The sequence below is a fragment of the Oryctolagus cuniculus genome, chromosome 17 (genome assembly GCF_051225735.1).
Source record: "Oryctolagus cuniculus isolate XC-2025 breed Fujian yellow rabbit chromosome 17, ASM5122573v1, whole genome shotgun sequence".
In the NCBI taxonomy this organism is placed as follows: Eukaryota; Metazoa; Chordata; class Mammalia; order Lagomorpha; family Leporidae; genus Oryctolagus; species Oryctolagus cuniculus.
Genome location: NC_142883.1, coordinates 13,527,089 through 13,551,701, shown reverse-complemented (window position 1 = coordinate 13,551,701; position 24,613 = coordinate 13,527,089). Strand labels below are relative to the sequence as shown.

The window sequence follows — 24,613 nt, the reverse complement described above, 5'->3', positions numbered from 1 at the left end:
TCCAAAGCCAGGAGCCAGGAGTTTCTTCCTGGTCTAACCATGCGGATGAAGGGGCCAAAGCACTTGAACCATCCTCCACTGCCATCCCAGGCCACAGAAGAGAGCTGGACTGGAAGAGGGACAACCGGGACTAGAACTGGTGCCCATATGGGATGTGGGCACCGCAGGCAGAGGATTAACCTAGTGTGCCATGGCACCAGCCCCCGCACCGATGAATATCTTTAAAAGAGATGAATTTTGCCTCGTCCATCCAGGTCAGCTTCTCTAAAATCCTGTCCAGGAGTCCAAGAGGAGTCTTAACTGTTGAGCAAGTCCTTTTACTTCTCCCTGGCTGGCTCCCCACTGCACCTCACCTGCTGCCGATATTAGGAATGCCTCCACCTCTCCAGCCCAGGGGCTGATCGTTCTGACCAAGAACTTAATGAAGGGCCGGCGACGTGGCTCACTAGGCTAATCCTCTGCCTGCGGCGCCGGCACCCCGGGTTCTAGTCCTGGTCAGGGCGCCGGATTCTGTCCCGGTTGCCCCTCTTCCAGGCCAGCTCTCTGCTGTGGCCCGGGAGTGCAGTGGAGGATGGCCCAAGTGCTTGGGCCCTGCACCCACATGGGAGACCAGGAGAAGCACCTGGCTCCCGGCTTCAGATCAGCGTGGTGCGCTGGCTGCAGCAGCCATTGGAGGGTGAACCAACGGAAAAGGAAGACCTTTCTCTCTGTCTCTCTCTCTCACTGTCCACTCTGTCGAAAAAAAAAAAAAAAACTTAATGAAGACACAGAGTGTGTGACAGAAGCACCTACAAGTCCCTTCTCTGCCACTGCAAGTCTGCTTATTTCTTCACACACACACATACACACACACACAAGATATTTAATTACTTTCATCTGGGTCAGGCTGAAACCAGGAGCCTGGAATACTACTGGGTCTTCTATGTGGAAGGCGAGGGCCCAAGCACTTGAGCCATCATCTGCTGCCTCTCACAATAAACCTGCAGGAAGCTGGATTGGAAGCGGAGAAGCCAGCCTTGACCCAGCACTCTGATACGGGCGCAAGGATCCCCAGAGGCAGCCCAGCCGCTGCACCACAGCCTCCACCCTCTCCATGCCTCCTCTTCTTTGCTGATCCGAGAACAGCACTGCCTTCTTTTCTCCAGTGGGAAATAATACAACGAAAAGGATGGGCCTACCGGCGTCAGAGATGCATTGACTTGGGCAAGTGACCCACCTCCAGCCTCCGCTTCCCCACTTGCAGAATGGGGACAATCCCTTGAGCGTTCAGAAGATCAATGAGATCACACAGGTAAAGGCCGCCCAGCTCCTGGCACACAGGTCTGTATGGCTCTTCTCTGGAACCCTGTCTCACTGAAACTGGTGTCCTCTCCCTGCCTCCGTCTACAGCCTAAACGTCCAAGGACAAGTGTCATATTCTTACAAATAAGCACAAAGTGCCCTGGGTTGTTTCTTCCTCCAGTCACCGTCAATGTCACGTCTCTCTTTGTCTTCATCAAAGTTACTAAATGCTTGTTAGCTTTATCTTTCTGCCTCCTGCATCTTCTCAACCGGGCCATCTGCTATGGAGACGATCGATTATCAAGGAATTCATAGCCCATATCAGCTCTCACACACACGCCCTGGAGACCCGTGTGCACTAGCAAGTGGCCAACAGCACCTCCTTCTCTGCCCTCCTCCACCTCTCCATGCAGGTGAACCCTCTGCCCTCTCCCCAGCCATGGAACCTGCTTCTGCCTTTTCCATGACTATTATGGATGCCTCCCATAATGCCTCACACATTGCACATTGCCAGCTGCCTGTGGGCTGTCCCCAGCAAGGATCCTACAGGTGCACCAAGCCAGAAAGGGCTGTCCGGAACTTGAACGTCCTGCCCGACCCCTGTTATCACTTCCCCAGGGTTGGCATATCTAAGAACTCCCCGCAAACACCGTAACTCATAGCAACAGAAATTCATGCTCTCGTGGTTGTGGGATGCCTGGAATCGGGGTGCTGACAGAGCCGCAGTCCCTCTGAAGCTGCTCGGGAAGAGTCCTTGCTGGCCTCTTGCGCTTCTGGGGGCCCTGGGCCACTGCAGGCTCGCCCCTGCCTTCGTATCTGCTGCCTCTGTGTCTCTGATGCCTTCTCTCCCCCCAGGAACACGGGCCCATCCTAACGCTAGATTCAGCCGGAACGCCTCCGGAGGACTGGTTCTTGCTGCCCACAGCTCTCTCAGGCAGAGATTCCCTTCCTAAATCTTAATCCAACATCTCAAACCCTACCCCTGGATGATTATTCCACGTGGGCAGGCAGCTTTATCACAGCCTGACCACTGGCGGTCTCCGGGGCCGGCTCGCCATGCTGTTTCACCGAGATGCTAACAGGAGGCCTTCCCAGTAGCCCCCCACCCTGGGAACGGCTCAGGGCACAGGCATCCCACTTACTCAGGCCCTGCACCTCTCTCCAGATGGAACAGGGAGATCACTTTCTGACCCTGCACTTGCCCCAACCTCGTGCATGCTCTCCCCTAAAGCTGCTGACACCTTTCCCAGAGCGAGGGCGAGTCCACCTCACTGTGGGAGCGGACAAGAAGTGGGCAGCCCTCAGAGAACTGCACTTGGACCCGCTCAAAGAGGGATCGAGGGGTGTGAGTTCTGCACAGCAGTCATTTGAGAACACAGGATGCTTCAAGTTCTCTTTGTCCCCCAACAGCAGGCAGGAAGGACTCAAATGCCCAGAGTAACCAAACGCCATGGTGGCACCCAGAGTCGCAGGCACTGCTGCCCACATGCTGCGTGCCCCTTCCTGTCCGTGTGGGAGGGACCTGTGCATAGGATGGGCTCTCACTCCCCGGATCACTTCCTCCAGCCATCCCAGGGGGCCTGGAGGTGAGACTGTCCTTGAGATGCCATCACAGTGTCCATGACCTCCCTGGAGAAAAAGCAGAGATGTTTCCCCCTGGCTTTGAAGCTGTGAGGGTGCCACGTGGCTAGGAACCGAAGGAGGCCTCTGGGAGCTGAGAGTGACCCTGGAGGACCACCAAGTAGACAGAGGGGCCTCAATCCTCCCACCACAAGGGTTGAATCCTGGCCAGCCACCGGAGAGCTTGGCAGGACACCCTGAGCCTCAGCTGGGATTGGAACCTTGGCCAACACTGGGATTTCAGCCTGGTCAGTCTTGAGCCAAGGATCCCGCTAACCTGGGCCTCCTGGCCCGAGGACTGACAGACATTGAGGTGGTTGCTTTAAGATGCTAAGTTTGGGGGAAATGTGTTAGGCAGCAATAAAAAACTAACACACCCCCTGCCCTTTGCCCTGCTTCCCCTCCCAAGTCACCCAGGTGGCTCTCATCCAAGCAAAGCATCACTCCCCACACCACTTGGACCTCCAGAGAAGGGGACACTTGGACTTTCTGACATAGCACCTCCACCTGTGATATCACCTGCTTTGCCAATCAATGGCATTGGTGACGGTTACTAGTAACTGACGCCAATAAGCTTGTCATCCCCATGCAGCGGCCTGCACCTGGCCCACAGACAGGAAGTGTGATGATTCAGTAGAAAAAAGGGTTTGGGAGTGAAACAGACTTTAGCTCAAACCCCAGCTCTTCTTCTCGCAAGCTGCATGATGCTGGGAAAATTCCTACATCCCTCCGAACCCCGGTCCCTCATCTATAAAACAGAGACAGGCCCCTTCCACCTTGTAGCTGGGGGAGTGGGGATTGAGATAATGAAAGTTCAAGGCCAGGTGGCGTCTGGCAGAACCCACGGCACCCCCTCCGTGAAACTCCCCTTGGCGAAGGAGGAGAAAATGGGGCCGGGGGTGGTACACGTGCAAGGTGCACTGGAGGTGGCAGGCTTGCCGCAGCAGCCAGGGGCAGGACACCTGACGGCTCCTTGCCTGTGCTGTGAGGAGCTATCCAAGCACTGCCCTGTTTGCCAGGTGCTCTTCCCACCCCTGCTCTCTTAGCTTCTCCTAGACCACCTGCCAGCTTCGTACCCGGAAACAAGAACTCTGCCAGAGCTGGCGCCACGGCTCACTAGGCTAATCCTCCACCTTGTGGCGCTGGCACACCGGGTTCTAGTCCTGGTCGGGGTGCTGGATTCTGTCCCGGTTGCCCCTCTTCCAGGCCAGCTCTCTGCTGTGGCCCGGGAAGGCAGTGGAGGATGGCCCAAGTGCTTGGGCCCTGCACCCCATGGGAGACCAGGATAAGTACCTGGCTCCTGCCATTGGATCAGCACGGTGTGCCGGCCGCGGCGGCCATTGGAGGGTGAACCAACGGCAAAAAGGAAGACCTTTCTCTCTGTCTCTCTCTCACTGTCCACTCTGCCTATCAAAAAAAAAAAAAAAAAAAAAAAAAAAAAAAAAAAAAAAAAAGAACTCTGCCAGGTCTCCGTGAACTTCTTCCCTCCTAGACGCCAGGGCTTCGTGCCTGCTGGGTCACTCGGCCACATCACAAAAGCTGAGGTGAAGAGCAGCTCAGAACAGCACCAAGCGGCAGAAGCTGGGAACCACGCTGCAGACCTTCTGTATAGTCGGAAGCAAGGGGCAGTAAATCCAGGGCCCTCTCCTGGAGCCCGCTGGACACCAGGGGGTCACTTCTGCCCCTTCCCACCTCCCCTCTCCAGCACTGGGCTAACTCTAGCTCCAGATTCCTCTTGCTCATGAAAAGTCTCTCTTAGAGTCGCCGCTCGGCAGGGAGAACACAGCGGCGAATCACACAGCATTCACTTTCTTCCATGCGGGGTTCATTTTGCCCCAGCCCCTTGAAAACAGAGTCAGGGGCTTGAAGCTGTTGGGGAAATAGAGCAGAACGCAGCCCTCCTCCTCTCTCCTCTTTGCTTCTTAGCTTGGATCCTTCCAAGCCAGAAGAATCCTCCTAGTGTTGCTGCCACCTGCTCCCGTCTCCAGCTCCCTTCGAATTCATTTCCTGAGCTTCTTTAACTGGCTTCCAGACCCAGCAGAATCCTCTTACTGGAGAATGACCATCAGGTACCAGTAAGCTCTCCAGCTCCTGAAAGTGCACGGCTGGTTCCTGCTGAACATTTCCATGCCTCTACGTGCAGCGTTTGGACGTGGTGGGAGGATGTGCAGCTGGGAAGAAGAATGCCAGGGAAGAGGAGAGGCGTCTGGGCCTCTGCAGAGGTAATTAGCGGACAGCAGCCCTCCCAGGTCCAGTGTCGGGAAATGAAAGCGGCCGATGCAAAATGCACAGCAGAGCTGACTCTCCAACTCACGACAGACATGCTTTGGAGAGGAGGAAAGAGCTATTTTTGGTCCGGTGATTGATTAGGGTTGCTATGGCAATAAGAAACACTTATGAGAACAAAACTTGAGGGTAAGCAAATCAAAGTCTTAAAGAGAAAGGGTCAGATGCGCTGGGAATTTTGTCGTCGGTTTCTGGGTGGTGCTCACCCCCTTGCTGCTGTGGCCACATCTGCTCGCGGCGGGGGTGGGGGGGTGGGGGGGTGGGGAGCTGCAGCAAAGGGGGCCCTGGGAGAGGAGCCGGAGGCTCTGCAGGGCGCGGCGCTTCAGAAGCATGGAGTGGCAGCAACTTCTGGAAGAACATGCACCATTCACTTTGAAGATTGTCATTTTTATCATCAAAGGATACCAGGCTCCCACAGCACCTAGCCTACAGCAAAAGCCTAAGCTGTCCCAGGTTACAAGGTAGAATAAAAATAATATTCTCTATCACAGCATGTCTCCGAAGCCTGCTTAATGATGCTTCATCTGCCAGGCTGGTTAAAAAACAGAGTCCAGGCCGCGCTCCTGATGCCCCGCGTGCAGGAAGCTGGTGGAGTTCTGGCGCCGACCCCCAAACTCAGGCACGGATTCTTTCCTTCTTTCTTTTAAAAACAGCTGTATTCACTTACCTTGCAAACCATCCATTTCAAGGACAAGTTAATGATTCTTAGGACAGTCACGGAGCCATGCAACCAGTGCCACAATCTACTTGTCAAACATTTTTGTCACCCCCAAGGAGGGCCGGTTCCCGTTAGCCTTCCTGTTTTTACCACTCCCAACACCAATCACCCTGTGAGCAGCCACTCATCTACTTTCTGTCTCTTTGGGTTTCTCTTCTAGACATTTTATAGAAATGGACTCGCTGACGATGCGGTCATGTGTGTCTGGCTTCTTTCAGTCAGCAGAATGCGTTCAAGGCTCCTCCATGCTGTAGCCTGTATCCACACTCCGCTCCTTTTCCTTGCAGAGTAATATTCCATTACACAGATGTACAAACTGCATTCATTGGCGGGTGGACATCTCTTTCTGCTTATTGGCCACTAGGAAGGATGCTGGCTGCCATGGGCATTCTTGGCCACGTCTTTGCGTGGACATCTGTTTCCATCTCTGTTGTCTTTCTCTCTAAAGTAGACTTGGGGATCACACAGTTACTCTATGTTCAACCTGAGAAACGCCGATGGCTGTGCCTGTTCCCAGGAGCAGCACATAAGGGTTCTGAGTTCACATCCGCACCCGCGCTCGGCTAACCCCCAGATGTTTCTTAACCCTGGGAAGTTCTGGCCTCACTTTGGGTCAAAGTGATCAAAGGGAATCACGGTCAATGCTCTCTGTGTGTAGGTCGGGGCAGGCCTGGCCCAACATTGAGGCAGGCATGACTCAGGGCTTCTCCTGTTTCCTGTCAACAGTATTCGATACATACAAACTCCCGCTTTAACTCATTGCTTCTCACACAATCGCCTAAGCAAAAGCTATCCATAGCCTCATGTCACACACGAAGGGACAGAGGCACGCAGGGGTCCAGCAGTAGGCCCAAAGTCACGCAGAATGTGCAGCAAATGTGCAGAAGAACTGCGGGAAGAGACCAACGCATTCTCACAGGGAACAGCGGGGAAAACCACAGGGCCCTTTCACTTTCCGAGATACACATCTTTATAAGGATTGGATTTTGCGACAAACATCTACTTTTTTTTTTTTTTTTTTTAAAGATTCATTCTTGGGACCTGCGCTGTGGCCTGAAGTGCCGGCATCTCGTATAGGCACCAGTTCTAGTCCCGGCTGTTCCTCTTCCATCCTAGCTCTCTGCTATGGCCTGGGAAAGCAGTGGACGATGGCCCAAGTCCTTGGGCCCCTGCACCCACATAGGAGACCCAGAGGAAGATCCTGTCTCCTGGCTTCAGATTGGCGCAGCTCTGGCTGTTGCGGCCATCTGGAGAGTGAACCAGTGGATGGAAGACCCCTCTCTCTCTCTCTGCCTCTCCTCTCTCTAACTCTTTCAAATAAATAAATAAATAAATCCTTTTTTTTTTTTTAATATTTGTTCTTTATTTGAAAGACAGTGAGAGCCAGAGCTCAATCTTCCACCCACTGGTTCACTCCCCAGATGGCCATAATGGCCAGTGTTGGGCCAGGAGGAAGTCAGGAACCTGGAGCTCCATCTGGGTCTCCCACCTGGTTGCAGGGGCCCAAGCACCTGGACCATCTTCCACTGTTTCCCTAGATCCCTTAGCAGGGAGCTGGATAGGAAGTGGAGCAGCCAGGACTGGAGCTGGCCCTCATGTGAGAGCCAGCATCACAGGCGGCAGCTGCACCCACTGCGCTACAACACCAGCCCCCAAACAACTACCCTTCAGTATACAGCAAAATTTAATGACAAAGTAAATGAGTTCATCAACGATACCCTCAAACCCCAATGTATTATCTCTAAAAGACATCATGGGATTTTTACAAAAATTGTTCAAATTTTGGCGCACTCTAACCTAAAAAGGGGCATATGGATAAGAAGAGCACCAGGCAGGTGGAAGGGTTCCAAGTCCGACAAGTCTGGGAATCGCAATTTCACGCGGCTCCTGTCTCACCCAGTAAAGTGCTCCAAGAAGTTCACGGACAGCGGAATTAAATCCTAAGCGGATTTCCCACGAGCCTTTTGAAGTTCCCCTGTCACACTTTATTCAGACTTTTCCAATAGGGTAGGATCTGGGAGGTGATACAGCTCAGTAGGTTCCAAGCTGCTTTTAAATAGCATCTGAGTTCTTTCTTTAAATAAAATATTGCGCAGGGACATCATGGCCACTGAGGCATGTCCAGGGAACGTCCAGGGCTCAGGGACGGACACTTTGAAAACCATTCAGGAAGAAGACCTCTGAGCCCAATAGCTTGGAGCTTTATTCCTGGTCACTAGCCCAAATCTTCCCATGTCTGAGAATAGGGTCTTTGCCAGGAGGCTTAAAATCAAAGTTTAATGCAAGAGTTGAGAAGCTGGCTTGGGGTGGATGAAGTATTTAGAGGCTTTTAAAAGATCATTTCCTTTTAGCTTTTAGCTGGAGCTCAACGTGTCCTCTCTCGCCATCTTGTTCTGAGAGCCGGCAACACGTTCCCTGCCATCAGTGAACATGAAACCCCACAAGCCCTGACCTTCCCTCTAATGGAGTTCCCTGGAGGGTGACACGGAGTCTCTGGAACCATATTGTGCACTCTCATATTGTGTACTCCATTTAATAGGATGCACTGGAGATGGGATCAGAAAGAAAATCAGATTTGCAAATGTTTCTACTTTTCACCGACGGGAGACTCACATCCAGAATGTTCCACAGTGCTGGTGACAGCAGGTATGGAGTTTAGAGTTTGTTGCCTTTCAGGACCCCGGGGGTGGCAGACGGCAGAAAGGAACAGAGAAAAGCCTTGTTGCTTGTAAAACAGGAGACTAGATGGTGAACCCGGACACGTGGGCACTCTGCACCGAGACCCTAGGGTACATTTCAATTTTCGCTTCATTAGGAAGAAAATTTTTAGTTAATTAATTCATAATTTTCATTTTATGTGAAAAGGAGAGAGAGAGACAGAGACAAAGAGAGAGAGAGAGAGATCTTCCAGCAACTGATTTACTCCCCAAATGCCCACAGCAGCCAGGGATGGGCCAAGCCAAAGTCAAGAGCTCAAATCTCCAACTGAGTCTCCCACAGGGGAGGCAGGAAACTAAATACTTGAGCCGTCACCTGCTGCCTCCCGGGGTACGCACCATCTGGAAGCCGGACCCGGAAGCGGAGCAGGGACACTTGAGCCCAGGACTCCCGCATGGGCCGCAGGGGTCCCCGGGAAGTGGAGGAGCCAGGGCCCGAAGCAGCCAATTCCTCACTGCAATTTCAAGAAGCGGAATGTCCAGGTGCCCGCCTTCCACTGACCGTCTCAGTCACCATGCAGGCAAAGAATCAAAGGCAATCATGACACCTCTCTGGGTTCTCGTCACCGTTGTGGGTTTTGAGGGCCCCCTCTGACCTGACACACAGCTAGAGGGGGTAGCTTGGGGGAAATGCGCCATGAAGATAGCTCCAGAGGAGATGCAGAAAAAAGAGGAGGAACTTTAAAGCAAAGAGAAGTGGAGGGAGGAAGAGAACTGCATGTGCACCACGGGATGAGGATGAATCAGAGAGTGACCTCCCAAAGCTCTGCCGCACAGGGAGAGAACGGGGCCAGGCCGCACGGTGGGCTCGGAGAGGGAAGTGGAAGAGGGTGTGGAAGGCAGAGCATTGAGCTACAGCCGGAAGACTGCTGTATTCCAGCTCACGGCAAGGAAACGCACGTCGGCCCCTCTGCCTCCCACCAGCCTGTACCCTGCATGGGGACTTCGGTTCATTCACTCGTCGATGGAGCCCCCTCCCATCCTCTGCCAGGCCGGGTACCAGCAACTCGCTGGAGAAGCAAGGCTGGGAGGGAGACGGAGCCTAATACATGAATGAGCACACATTTTCTGAATGGGGGAGGGTTGCTTCTAGGAAAATCAAGCCGAGGAATGAAATTCAGGCTCGTGCAATCTCGGGCTGGACTTGTCAAGGCAGAAATAAGCAGAGGATGCTCGTGGATACTGATAGCTGCACGCGATAAAGGCCAGGCAAGAATTTAAAGAGACAGGCAGACCACATGAAACGAGAAGGAAACACCAGTCAGTGACGGAGCGAGCAAGGCTCGGGGTGACTCCCCGGATAGGGGCAGGCGTACGGCCAGGCAGGGAGTGGCCAGAGGGCAGGCGTTCCTGTTACAACTCTCCCCTCAGAACCAGCCAGGCAGATTCCCCTTTCATGTCCACACAACCAGTGTTAACCTTCTGAACTGAAAAGCTGGCTACATCCCAGCAGCAACACTCGTCTGGGAAGCGGAGCGCACGGTAGTGACTGAACGGTCAGAGGACGGGGCAATTCTGCATTCCCTTAATTGCCCTGCTGCCATGAGTGCAGCCATCGCCACAGGTATTCAATTTTTGCAGAACGAAACCTCCCCCGCAGCAGCATTCCTCCAAGGTCACCGATCGGAACTGAGCACGATTCCACGGGCATCGGCCAAGTGCAGAAAAGCCCCATTGTTCAGTACCGCAAGCGGAAAACCCACAACGCGGAAAAGGATTTCCTAGGAAAATCTTCTCCTGAGCATTCCTTTTAAAAAATAACTTCTCTGTGACGATTTCCCTCTATAAAGGTACTCTGAGTGGTGTTAAAAAAAGAAAAAAACCAACAATTGAAACATCTCCTTGTGGCAGAGAAATGTGCATTATCTTCTGCTCCCTTCTGAAAATGGCTGAATTAATTTTCTCTGAAGTACAAAGCAGAGCTCTGGAGCGGTGAGGGCATGTGGAAACGGGGTAACCTGGGGCCAGCACTGTGGCGCAGTGGGTTAATGCCCTGGCCTGAAGCGCCGGCATCCCATATGGGCGCCGGTTCTAAATCCCAGCTGCTCCTCTTCTGATCCAGCTCTCTGCTATGGCCTGGGATAGCAGTAGAGGATGGTCCAAGTCCTTGGGCCACTGCACCCACGTGGGAGACCCGGAAGAAACTCCTGGCTCCTGATCGGTGCAGTTGCGGCCATCTGGGAAGTGAACCATCAGATGGAAGACCTCTCTCTCTCTCTCTCCCCCTCCCTCCCTCTCTATCTGTGTAACTCTGACTTTTGAATAAATAAGTAAATGTTAAAAAAAAAAAAAAAAAGAAATGGGGTAACCTGATCACAAGGCAAGCTGGTGGCCCCCAGCTCCCACTCGCCAGGCCCTGGCTGGGTTGCTGAGACGGGGAGACAAGCCCCTGCCCCACACCAGAGCGACAGCACATCTGGGGTAAGCCGCTTTGCAATGGGCTCACCCATTCCACGGGTTTATTTTCTTTTGTTCTCTCTCTTGTTCCTGAGAGACAGACAGTGCTCCCATCTCCTCATCCACTCCCCAAACGTCTGCACTGGTGGGGCTGGGCCAGGCTATATTTGGGAGCTGGGGACACAGTCCAGGTCTCCCAACCGGATGAGGATAACAGGGATTCAACTGCTTGAGCCATCACGGCTCCCTCCCAGCTCTGCATGAGCAGGAAGCTGGAATGCAGAGTGCAGCTGGGACTTGAACCCGGCACCCCCTGAGCCATCACCCTCTGCCTCCCGTGGTCTGGTGTCAGCAGGAGGCTGGATCAGAAGTGAGGCTGGGCATCAAACCCAGGCACTCCAAAGTGGAATGTGGGCATTTTAACTGCGTAGACCAATGCCTGCTTCCCTCTCCTGCCCCGGCCCGGCCCATTTTCCTACTGCAAACTCACCGTCACCCCTATGCGCTGCTGCCTTCTCTTACAAGGGAACTTACATGTTCAGTGTCACCTGACTCTTCCAAAACCAAAATATTTTCATTACTACTGGGCATTCTTCAAAAACCGTTGGTATATGAGTGACGGTAATCTTCAGGCACTATATTTAGTCCAGTGAAATTTAACGGAAATAATGTTCACTTGAACACAACTGATCCACTAGCACAGAACTCTCTGATGCTGAGAGAAACTTCTGGAATCCCCCTAAGTTTTAGATGACTGGCCCTGAAAAATCCAAGGTCCCGGGACAGACTTCCAGAGCTGGCCGGGTTGTGTCCTACAGCTTCCTTTGGAAATTCACAGTGTGTGTCAGAGTAGTACTGGCTCTGAGAAGTCCTGCATGAGGCAGGCTTCTAACTCTGTATATCCCCTAACTGGTAACTGTAAATGGTGAGAGACTTTCCAGCTAAATTCTCTGCAACTCTGAAGATTTTTTTTTTAAATAAAGATTGATTTATTTATTTGAAAGACAGAGTTAGAGAGTGAGGAAGAGAAACAGAGACAGAGAGAAATCTTCCATCCACTGATTCACTCCCCAGAAGGCTGCAACAGCCAGGGCTGGGCTTAGGCCAGGCTGAAGCCAAGAGCTTCATCCGAGTCTCCCACGTGGGTTCAAGGGTGTAAGTACTTAGATCATCTTCCACTGCATTCCCAGGTGTAATAGCAGGGAGCTGGAATGGAAGTGGAGCAGCCAGGACTTGAACTGGCAGCCATATAGGATGCCAGTGTTGCAGGCGCCATGATGCTAGCTCCCTGAAGAGTTTTGAACTTGGCCGTCTCACTCTTGCTGACATCAGTCCCACGTCATGACCCATGCCTGCATCACCTCTTCGTGAGGGTGCTCTCCAAGCCTGTGCCTAGTTGCTGCCTTGCGCATCAGTGCCCTCAATGGGAAGACTGTTTGGCCTTGTCCCCAGTACGTCCCTGTGGGGAGCAACTGAGACTAGACTAAGTTACTGGAATTAAGACTTATTCTATGCATCTGCTCTCCCGCAATATGGTGCTGGGGAGGAGTAAACTTCTACGCAGCTGCCTCTCACCAACTTGACTGATAAATTGCAGGAGCTGATCCTGCTCCTGATTGGAAGAGAGCAGCGTGCTCGCTGTGTGGGCAGCAGAGTTGGGATTGGTGGAAGAGGACTATAAAGGAGGAGAGAGACAACATGCACCAGGAACATCTAAGAGGAACAGCTGAGGAACATCTGAGCAGCCCCCGAGAGAGCCGGCCGGCGGTGTCCCGCTCCTCCGCGGAAGTGGGGAAAGCGGCGGGGGGTGCCGCCCCTCCACGGAGGTGGAGGGGCTGGCAGCTAACCCAGGACGGCGTCGTTCCTCCGCGAGTGAGGGACTGGCAGCTAACCCGGGAAGAGCCGAGCCGAAAGAACAGCGCAGGGTCCAGTGTCGTTCCTCCGCGAATGGGGGAGCGACACGTCCCTGCTCACATGGCTCCCTGTAGAAAGACAGGATGCTTTGGGGCCGGCCTTGTGGCGTAGTGGGTTAATGCCCTGGCCTGCAGTGCCAGCATCTCATATGGGCGCCAGTTGGAGACCCGGCTGCTCCACTTCCAATTCAGCTCTCTGCTATGGCCTGGGAAAGCAGTAGAAGATGCACCCACGTGGGTGACCTAGGGGAAGCTCCTGGCTCCTGGCTTCAGATCAGTGCAGTTCCAGGCACTGCGGCCAACTGGGGAGTGAACCATCGGATGGAAGACTCCCCCACCCCCTCTGCCTCTCCTCTCTCTGTGTAACTCTGATTTTCAAATAAAGTAATAAATAAATCTTTTTTTTAAAAGAAATACAGAATGCTTCTCCTTGCCACTCAAAATTGTGTACTGTGGGGGCCAGCACTGTGGTGCAGCTGGTTAAAGCCCTGGCCTGCAGCGCCAGCATCCCATATAGACACCGGTTCAAGACCCGGCTGCTCCACTTCCAATCCAGCCCTCTGCTATGGCCTGGGAAAGCAGTAGAAAGATGGCTCAGGTCTTTGAGCCCCTGCACCCATGTGGGAGACCCAGAAGAAGCTCCTGGCTCCTGGCTTCAGATCAGCTCAGCTATGGCCATTGTGGTCATTTGGGGAGTGAACCAGCGGATGGAAGACCTCTTTTTTTTTTTTTTTTTTTTTTTTTTTTTTTTTTTTTTTTTTTGACAGGCAGAGTGGACAGTGAGAGAGAGAGACAGAGAGAAAGGTCTTCCTTTACCGTTGGTTCACCCTCCAATGGCCGCTGCAGCCGGCGCACCGTGCTGATTTGAAGCCAGGAGCCAGGTGCTTCTCCTGGTCTCCCATGCGGGCGCAGGGTTCAAAGTACTTGGCCATCCTCCACTGCACTCCCTGGCCACAGCAGAGAGCTGGCCTGGAAGAGGGGCAACCAGGACAGAATCCGGCGCCCCGACTGGGACTAGAACCCAGGGTGCCGGCACCGCAGGCGGAGGATTAGCCTAGTGAGCCGCAGCGCCGGCAAGAAGACCTCTTTCTCTGCCTCTACTCTCTCTGTAACTCTGTCTTTCAAATAAATAAAATAAGTCTTTAAAAAAATTTTTGTATACTGTGGCCAGGGTTGTATTAAGCCACCGTCTGCAGCGCTGGCATCCCATATGAGCGCTAGTTCAAGTCCTGGCTGCTCCATTTATGTTCCAGCTCCCTACTAACGCACCTGGGAAGGCAGCAGAAGATGGCCCAAGTCCGTGGGCCCCTGCACTCATGTGGGAGACCCTGATGAAGCTCCTGGCTCTGGCTTGGTCCAACCTCAGCCACTGTAGACATTTGGAGAGTGAACCAGTGGATGGAAGAGCTTTCTCTCTTATTCTCCCTCTCTTTCTCTGTAACTCTGCCTTTCAAATAAATAAATCTTTCTTTAAAAAAAAAATAGTGTACTACCTTGGTTCTTCGGGGTTAGTTGTGATGTGAAGGTAAAAGCTATTTCCTAACCAGCTGACCCCTGTCTCCATCATCCCAGATAAAGGATGCTTGGGGGCTTTGTTCCCTTAGCTTACGAAGCAGCTGCAATGGTTCTCTCATGGCCTTCCCAACGAGATCAGTCCTAGGGTTCTGACCCCAATCTCCTAAGTCTGCAGCTTACTGCTTTCTGCTGCCCTTTGCCTGGGGCGCAGAATAAAGGGGGAGGGGGAAACTTCAGAAAGAAAAGGAACAAAGATCTTCAGTCTAAACACACAGCACCTCTCAGCTCGCTGGGTCACTGCGGAAGCTGTCAAGGCCTACAGAGCGAGCAAAATTCCAATCCAAGGCATCAGGAAAAAGCCTCGGTCTCCCTTGTGGCATTCCTGGGAAGATCAGCCAAATTCACCTTGGGTGGCTCCCAACAGAGGCCCTCCTCCCTGGCTCGTCTAAACCAATCTGAGCAATCCCACCTGTGCTGCTGGCTTCTCACCAGAGGTCACCTCACTCCTCCTGGTTGCTCAGTTTCCTCTCTCTGGCTCTCTCATCTAGATGATTAAATGGTTGGGTAACAAGGCCCTTCTCTCTGCAGGCTGGCACCCATTCTAACCAGCAGAAAGGCACACCCCCACTGCCACTGGGCACACCTCCACTGCCATTGCTTCTTTTATCGAGGGCAGGTGCTCAAAACATGGAACAGTGGGTTAAGCAGCTGGTTCAAGTCCTGGCTGCCCTGTACTTCCTGGCAGGCAGCAAAACGATGGCCCAAGAACCTGGGTCCCTGCCCACCCACGTGGGAGACCCCGATGGAGTTCCTGGCTCCTGACTTCAGTCTGGCCCAGCCCCAGCCATTATGGCCATCTGGTGAGTGACACAGCAGATGGAAGATCTCTCTCTCCCCTTCTCTCTCTGTCACTCTGTCAAATAGATCAATAGATATTTAAAAAAAAAAGATGGTCCAGCTCCCTGCTAATGTGCCTGGGAAAGTAGCAAAATATTCCTAAAGTGCTTGGGCCTCTGCATCCACATGGGAGACCCGGATGAAGCTCTTAGCTTTTGGTTTCAGCCTGGCCCAGACCCAGCCATTGTGCCATTTGGTTAGCGAACCAGCAGATGGAAGATCTCTCTCCCTCTCTCTCTGTAACTCTGCCTTTCAAATACATACAAGTAAGAAAAAAGAAAGACGTGATGAAGAGGCAGGGCCATGGCAACAAAATACATACTCGAGTCACGCACTCCACGGCACTCGTCAGCGCACCGTAGCTCATGGTTTCAAATCCTACAAATGAGGAGAAAATCCTTTCTCCTGCATTACTGCCGAGGCTGCATTGCTTCTGCTCGGTGATGTTCGTCTCCAAGTGCAGGCTTTTTTAGCTCTAGAAAAACAAAATCAACTACTTTGGAAGGCAGCCAGTTTCCCCCAGGCACCGTCCTTTGTGACTTGACAGACTTGAGAAGAACCTGCCGGTCCGAAGGCCTGGCTCATCGGCCTGTCCTCTGGAAAACCGTCCTCGTGCTATTCTTTGCAGACTGTATAATTAAGATTGTTTTCCCATAACCGAGCTAACGATATTTTTCCACTTCCTGGGCAAATGGTCTTTCCACAGAATTCCAGATACACACAGATGCTCACAGTGACGACACAACTCTTCTGTGTTGCATTAACTGTGGTACTGTCACAGCCCTAGATGACCTGAAACACAAAGTTGTCTAACGTGGGTGTCGTCACCGGTGAGGGCAGAGCGGGGTCTCAAGAACGGGATGGTCGGGCATAAGACCCAGGGGGTCACAGCGTGGGGGTGCTGCTGCTCTGGGCGAAGCCCTCTGCGGGAGACACGGCTGTGGAACGTGCAGGCAGGGTGTGGGGATCCTAGCTGGCTATCTGTTGGGGAAGTTTTGCTTTTGGAAAGCAGGAAACGTGGAGCTCGGGGTGAAAGGAAGCAGGGATGCAGAGCTCCCTGCAAAGCCCTAGAAGCAGGAAACAAGGTAAAGGCAATGGGAAGTTGCTCTGCTAGTCCCTGGGGCGGGCCCACGGTCAGGGTCAGGCTGCTGGGGCAGGGAGTGTAAGAACACGGCTGAGGCCACACAAGGGGGCAGCTTCAGAAAGCACACTGCGCGCCGGAGGATGCACCTGGAGCCAGATGGACACACAGAGAAATCCAGACCCCTGACACCAGGGAGAGCAAAGGAAAAGCTGTCCTATACCTGGGATGGGACACACAACCGAAGCAGTCAGGTGGATTGTGGCTTCCCTACAGAGACTTAAAGCCAGAACTGGAGCTGCTATTCAGAGCACAAGAGGCCCCCCGTGTCTAGGTGGCCGGGACCCAGCCACAGCACTTGCTTACTGGGCCTGCAATGAGCACGCTATGAACTGTGGCCCCCAAAATTCATACTGGGGGGATCTGTAGGCAGCCCGAAGCCCCAAGGCAATGGTATTTGGAGGTATGGTCTTTGGGAGGGGATCAGGGTTAGTTGAGGCCATGAGGGTATGGTCCTCCAGACAAGACCAGTGCCCTCGGCTTCTGCCACATTGTCACCTTCCCCCTGGATGGCTGCCAGCTCAAACACGAGACAACCGCCTCTTGGCCTAACCATGTTCCACGTGCAATATGTAGGACACACTGACACAGAGGCTTCTCAACTCACGATGGAGCTACACCCCAAACCCAACCGAAGCTGAAAATATCATAAATCAAAAATGCGTCCCAGACGCCCAGCGTATTGACCATCACAGCCCTGCGGAACCCCTGTTCTTTTGCCTTGTGTCTGGGAGGCTGGCAGGGAGCTGCCCAGCACCGTGAGAGACTATTGTGTCACAACTCAAGAGCCTAAGCAAGGTTTCCATTGACTGTAATCAGGGATCATCCTAACTGTCCCCCAGCACCATGGGACTGAACCTACCTGAGACTCCTGTGTCCCGCTCCTGGGGACGGTAGCCATGTCCCTGACACTCAAGGTTCCAGTCCAGACACCAGAGCCGCTCCTGTCCTACTGCGATTGCTCATCTGTCTGGAGTCCCAAGAGCCATGCATTCTGCCCTCTGCTGTGACCCTCTGCCGCCAGCCCAGCAGACAGGTCTGGTGCCAGCCTGTCCCCTGGGGGGCGTCCACCCCGCTGCCCCCGCCTGCCTCCAGAAAACCCCAGACCTGCTGAGGACTCCGGGGCTCTGTGTGTCCTGCTATTTCCCACTAGACTGTGACCCCAAAGGGCAGCGGTAATTGCTCAGTGATGCCATCTAGCGTGACGCTTCAGACCTCACAGGCACTTAATAAACGACTGTTGACCTCGGAGTGAAAGACAGTAACTCAAAGGACTGCACTGCGGGACGATCTGCAGACATGAGAATAAAAGCTATGGGGGCCAAGCAATACCCCGAGTCAGACGGAAGAGGGCGGACGGGAGACCTTGCAGCTGTAACGACCTTCCTCTCGGTGTGTTTTGTCCCTAGATTTTCTCAAATAGAAGTCAGATCACCCGTGTCCCTGTAATGGCGCTGATTCGAACTGTGGGGGCAGAGACTCGGCAGAAGTCAAGTTCCTCGGAAATCCTCTGTGCCCCACACTGAGGCTGGCACAGGAGCCCGGGGTGCCCGGTGATGGAGCTGGCTTGGAAGGTGTCCACTGGAGGACCGTGTAGGCACGGTGAGGTCCCATGGGGGCAACTTTGTCAGGAACCATGCTTTTCATTCTGCTTTCAGAATCTCGGCACTTTCAGACATACTCTTTCTTTTTGTTAACATTTATTTACTTATGTGAAAGAGTGACAGAGAGAGGGGGAAGGAAAGGAGGGAGGGAGAGAGAGAGAGCTTCCATCCACTGATTCATTCCCCAAATGCTCACAAGGGCTGGGCTGGGGCAAAAGTAGGAGCCAGGAACTCCATCCAGGTCTTCCGCACGGGTGGTAGGAAACCAAGTCCTTGAGCCATCGCCTGCTGCCTCCCTGGCGCATTAGCAGGAAGCTGGATTAGAAGCAGAGGGAGGTCTCGATTCCAAGTATCCCAATCTGAGATGCAGGCGTTCCGGGTGGAGGCTTAACCTGATGTGCCACCGTGCCTACCTCTCTGTGTTCTTTAGAGATGAACACAATATCATTAAACAGGGTCAGGCATGTAGACTGGCGGTTAAGATGTCAGTTCGCACGCCTGCATCCCACATTGCAGTGCCTGGGTTCAAAGCTCCACTCCAGATCCTGACTCTAGCTTCCTGCTGGCACAGATCCTGGGAGGCAATGTGATGGCTCACATAATCAATCAATCAATCTATCACCTATCATGGATGCATTCCTTCTGTCACTGAATAACTCCAAGCACCCTGTACCTGCTGGGCACCATGCTCACGCCAAGGACACAATGAGTCATTTTCCTCCACCATATCTTCTTCCCTTTGGCTGTTTGGATTACAACCAAAACCTCAACACTTATCACCAGTTCCACCAAGCATTTTCTTGTTATAACAGCTTGGCCTGTGGACCACCGGGGAAAAGGACCCAAATCAAAATACCCCAACATGATGTGACTGCATGTACTCACTCCCCTCTGACGTGGAGCGATGAGTTTAGGAATTCTAAGAACAGGAAGAGGTGAAATGATTTTATTAAGCCACAGAGGCTGCCCACTGCAGAGCTCTGAGTGAAACAGTTTACAATCTTTTTAAGGTTCTCTAATAAAGGAGCAGGACACAGCCTGTGGGGATAGGCCCCCCGCCCCCCCTCAGTGACTGCGGTCATCTCTTTAATATGTCGTTGCTAGAAACCGTTCTTCTATTCTAGCGAACTATCACCAATAAGGCAGTGCAGCTATTTTAAAAATTACAAGTGAAAGTTAATTATGTAAAGTGACTATCAAGGCACTCTAAATTAACATTCATATTCTTGAACAAATGAGAACATTCAAATTATTGCATTATATATAACTATGTAATGGCCTGCATTTAAATATTTCTGATTCTGAATTATTCCCCTTTACAAAATTATTACTTTGATAAGATGAATACAAGGGATGTCCCAATTACTCCAGGGATCGCAGACAGAATATTTAAAAATTTAATTAAATGAAACTTACTGTGTACTCTGTTTCCAGGTGTTCATTTGGACAAGAGGAGGGGAAAGGAAAAAAAAAAGAGAGAGAGAAAATGATGATTTAGACTATGCTTACACACAACACAAAACCACAGTCCTACCAAATACTGGCGAATTAGAATTACTACAAATGTGGCAAATAAGCTTCCCAGAAATTAAACTTTCATCTACACCGAATGTCTCTCCACTGTTCTGGTGCTCTTCAGGGCGAGACTTCTGCGGTTGCACGATGAGGCGGGAAGGCGAGATTCAATTAGCCTATAGGTTTGCGGCTAATTAAAATCCAAGGAGTTGGCATTATAAAAGCAGAATTAAAGACTCATAATTCCAGTCAAGCATGTCATTAACCACAAAGGCAATCTTTTAAGTGGAAAAGCAGATTTCATAGCCAATAAAAAGGGCCTCTTTTGATGTTGCTGGAGTGGGATCTCAACTTTTTATGTGTTCAGGAAAGGAACCAAACCGTTCTACATTTTTTGGGGGTGGGGGGTGCTGTTCCTAGTGCAGAGTTTGGTGTAGAGCATTTATTATCTTTGCCTTAAAGATCTCCTTATCATCTCTGATTAGGGCAGAGAAAGCCAACAGTCTTTTAAACAAATTAGAATTAAAATTAAAAAACAATGGGGGTGGGGCTGTGAAGCAAAGTAGTCAAATTAAACAAGTTGTTTACAGACAAATCACACCCCCAAATTTCTTGGGAGGTACTGGGGCATCAGGGGAGAATAAAGATAACAGGCTCTCTAGAAACGTCACTAACAGATCTTCCCTTGCTTCTCTACTACTTCTAGAAAAAGTACGGTGCACTGGCTGCCCCAGCTTAACCCAACCCCCACTTCCTCTGTGCCTCCCAAGCCTCAGTGTGGGGGCTGAGTACCCAGGACGTGGAACTATGAAAGCAAAAGGTAGGGGAGCTATGACAGGGTTCCCACAAGGCCTTGCCTGGATGCTCAGCCCAAGTCTGGGACGTGCCACTACTGCTATGTCCAGGCGTGCTGGCCGGACCAAAAACTCACCTGTGATGGTATAGGGATAATAGTTCCAAGCCTTCTCTGTGACATAAAATATCTTGGGGACAACAGCTCTGGCCCAACTAGGAAGTTTGCTAGGAAGAAAAAAAAAAGAAAGAAAGAAAAAGAAAATTAAAGTCCATTCAGAGTTTCACCCTGTTACTACATGTTTCTGGATTGCTATGGAGAGTAGAGGAATTCTCAGCATCTCTTCCTCTTCTCTCCAGTATTTACCGGGGTTAACCATTTCCTGTGCACATTCCCCTGCTTGCAAAATGTGTCAAGGCAGAAGGTGCAAAGGTGAGAAGGTGGGGGCCTCCCTGGGACCAGACACCAGTTCTCCTTGGTTGGGTTTGCAAGGACAAGAGAATTCAGCACCTGAGAGGTGCCATATTAGGATGGTTTGGCCAGCTTGGCCTCTGCCTCCCCAGAGTGGCAACAGTAGAATAAAGGGATATTTATGGGGGAGCGGGGACAAAAACTAATATTACAGACAGGCTTCAGCCTAGCAACTCATAGACATTTAAAAATGTTTATTTATTCAAAAGGCAAAGAGAGCGATATCCAGCATCCTCTGGGCCACTCCCACAGACGCCTGCAGCAGCCAAGCTTGTCCAGGCTGAAGCCAGGAGCCAGGAACTCCACGTGGGTCATCCATGTGGGTGGAAGGAACTCAAGGCCTTGCAAGGTCATCATCTGCTGCCTCCCAGGGTGTGCATTAGTAGGAAGCTGGATCAGAACTGGAGGCAGAGCCTGAGCCCAGAAACTCTCTGATATGGGATGTGGACTTCCCAGGCAAGCCACTACCACAATGCCTGCCCCACGAGTGGCAATTTGAAAATGGACAAGAGCAATAAGGATTAGGAACTTAGATATAGGAAGAGGAATCGAATATAGCTCCTTGATCACTGTAGTGGGTTGAACTGTGTCCCCTCAAAAAGCTAAGTCCGTATCTTCACCTTATTTGAAAATAAAGTGCTGGCAGATGTAATTAAGTTCAGGATTTATTTTTATTTTTATTTTTATTTTTTTAACAGGCAGAGTGGACAGTGAGAGAGAGAGACAGAGAGAAAGGTCTTCCTTTTGCCGTTGGTTCACCCTCCAATGACCGCCTTGGCCAGCGCGCTGCGGCCGGCGCACCGTGCTGATCCGAAGGCAGGAGCCAGGAGCCAGGTGCTTTTCCTGGTCTCCCATGGGGTGCAGGGCCCAAGCACCTGGGCCATCCTCCACTGCACTCCCTGGCCACAGCAGAGAGCTGGCCTGGAAGAGGGGCAACCAGGACAGAATCCGGCGCCCCAACCGGGACTAGAACCCGGTATGCCGGCGCCGCAAGGCGGAGGATTAGCCTAGTGAGCCGCGGCGCCGGCCAAGTTCAGGATTTTAAGGTGAAATCATCCTGGATTTAGGGTGTGCAGAGGAAGGGATGGGTGGGGCCCAGAGACACACTCAGGGGAAGATGCAAGCAGAAATGCAGCAAAGCCGCTTCAAGGTCAGGAGCACTCAGGGTTGCTACAGGTGCCGTAGCCAGCGCTTCCAACACCTTGGTGGCCGACTTGTGGGCTCCAGACCACAACAGGATACAGTGGGGTTCAGTAAGGTGCCTGGTGTGTGGCGATTTGTTTCGGTGGCCCTAGGATGCTGGCACAGCCACAGGGCCATCCCTCAGGGGCAAAGGCCTGCCAGGCCATCTGCAGAAAACCAATTCCCCAAAGGCACAGGTCCAAGGTCTTCTATAAAGCCAATGCTAATGGAGTTTTGCTTTGCCTTCTCTCAGAGACAACCCTGTTGTGCGGCATGGGCCCAGAGAATTTCGTACATATTGTGCTTCCATATGAAACACTACCCATCCCTTACAGCTGCCTGCAAGGTTTCCTCTAGCACAGGGGTTCTGTCTCTCCAGAAGCTGCCATCTGGCTTCTTTCCAACTCTGGTGCCTACAGGAGTTGTCTAGGAGGCGCATGTAGCTCAGACCCAGGGGACCACACGGACTGAGCCCTCTAGGGCTGCAGGATGGCGATGAAGGGCATCAAGAAGCAGCTGGGACTTTGGTGCAGTAAAGACACCACCAACGACGTCACATCCCATAGCAGAGTGTCTGGGTTTCAGTCCAGGCTCCACTTCAGATTCCAGCTCCCGGGGCCGGCTCTGTGGCACAGTAGGTTAATCCTCTGTCTACGGCGCCGGCATCCCATACGGGTGCCAGTTCTAGTCCCAGCTTCTCCTCTTCCAATCCAGCTCTCTGCTGTGGCCTGGGGAAAGCAGTAGAGGATGGTCCAAGTCCTTGGGCCCCTGCACCCGCATGGGAGACCTGGAAGAAGCTCCTGGCTTCAGACTGGTGCAGCTCCGTCCGTTGTGTCCATTTGGGGAGTGAACCAATGGACAGGTGACCTTTCTCTCTGTCTCTCCCTCTCACTGTCTGTAACTTCTCCCTCTCAAGTAAATAAATAAATAAATAAAATCTTTTAAAAAAAAGAATTCCAGCTCTCAGCTAATGCACCCTGGGAGGCAGCAGGTGATGGGTGAAGTGCTTGGGCCCCTGCCACCCACATGGGAAACCTGGATGGAACTCCTGGCTCCTGGCTTCTGCCTGGCCCAACCCTGGCTGTTGTGGGTATTTGGGGAGTGAACCAGTGGATGGAAGATCCCCATCTGAGACTCTGCCTTTCAAACAAAATGAACACAAATAAATAAAACAATCTTAAAAGCAGCAGCTCTGAATTCCAAGCGGATGTAAGTAGGAAAGAGGGGACGGCCAGTTACCAGAAGATCGGTTCCCCAACCCCTCCTGAGGGTGGAATTTACATGACACCCGGAGCCAGTGAAACACCACGTGCCTCCTCCTCTTCTCAAATTGTTTCTCTTGTTTCTGACAGTATCCAGGCCCAGCAGTGGAGAAGATAAACGGGTGCCTTCAATGGCTAGCTGGGCCGAATCCACAGCTCTGCTGGGGCGGGGTGGGGGGGTAGACAGACTCAGACGCCCTGAGCTGGAGGAGCGGCCCCGGGAGGGCGCTGCTGGCTGTGGGGAGCCGCGGCGGGGCCGAAGCACACCCGGCGCGCCTCATCCCTCTCGCGGCTCTGAGTCCCACAGAAGGGCCTGCACAGTAACCGCTCGTGGACGTCCACTCCGCTCAGGTCGGGGCTACTCCCCGGCAGCGGCTCTCAGCGCGTCTGCCGGTGGTGGGTGATATCAGCCGCCGACGCTGCAGAGCGACTGCAGGCAACTGTGCTGGCTGGGCTCAGTGCGGTCCCCTCCACGCCAAGGCGAGGGCAGGAAGACGCGGGTTCTAGGCGCAGGCAAGTCGTGGTTTTATGCTTTTAATGGATTGCAGTAGGGATGGAGGCTCTCCCGGAGGTAACAAGGCACCGTCAGGCTTTGACAAAGTGCTCACCCCTCCGCCAGCCCCACGACCCATCTCCATGGCCTCCTGCGGGGAGACGTCCCATCCACACCCTACACAGCCTCCAGGCTCGCATTGCCTCCAGCTCTGGGGTGCAAGACCCTCTCTTCCTCCTATAACCCATTCATTCCCTGTCGCATGCGATAAAATCTCCCAGCCACAGCCACATCGCTAATCAACAGTTGTTTTCTCAATGGGGCTGTGTGGGAGGACTCAGGGAGAGGCTGGGACTTTGGGCAGTCACTGGGGGAGGCTCCACACAATCTGGGCTCCCTGGTTACCTGGCGAGGGACACTGCTGGAGAATCTGAGCTTATAGTGAGGACTGCACAGATCCTTTGTGTGGTCCTTGTGGTAGAGTGGACAAATACACCCACTGGGGCTGGCGCCCAGGCACTGGTCTCCTTTGAAGAGAGGATTTCAGCTGAGTCTAGCCAACAGACTAGAACAAACCTCCACTTTGATTAAAGAAGGAAGGAAGGAAGGAAGGAAGGAAGGAAGGAAGGAAGGAAGGAAGGAAGGAAGATTTACCACATCAAACCTGGGTGTGTCACCTCAGACACGCCCTTCACCCTGGAGCATTGAACAGAGCTCCCTGGCCACACCCACCACACACCCCTAGGTATTCACTCAGATATAGTCCAAAGATAAAAGCCACCACAGGAAAGAGAAAGAAAGAAGGAAG

General features: G+C 52.5%; 1 protein-coding gene across 4 annotated transcripts in view; it reads right to left on the bottom strand.

Moving 5' to 3' along the window:
- The window catches only part of PITPNC1 (phosphatidylinositol transfer protein cytoplasmic 1), a 280,327-nt gene that overhangs the window by 108,593 nt on the left and 147,121 nt on the right, over nucleotides 1-24,613 (bottom strand). Inside the window, exons 3-4 of one of the 4 annotated variants that reach the window (XM_089316776.1) lie at nucleotides 20,536-20,624; nucleotides 19,506-19,513 (exon numbers count right to left, since the gene is read on the bottom strand). In XM_089316776.1, the coding sequence (XP_089172902.1) occupies nucleotides 19,506-19,513; nucleotides 20,536-20,624 (97 nt within the window). Of the gene's footprint in view, nucleotides 1-15,666; nucleotides 15,822-19,505; nucleotides 19,514-20,535; nucleotides 20,625-24,613 lie in introns of those variants that run through there. The other 3 variants (XM_089316773.1, XM_070060433.2, XM_089316775.1) reach the window with 3 other exon arrangements.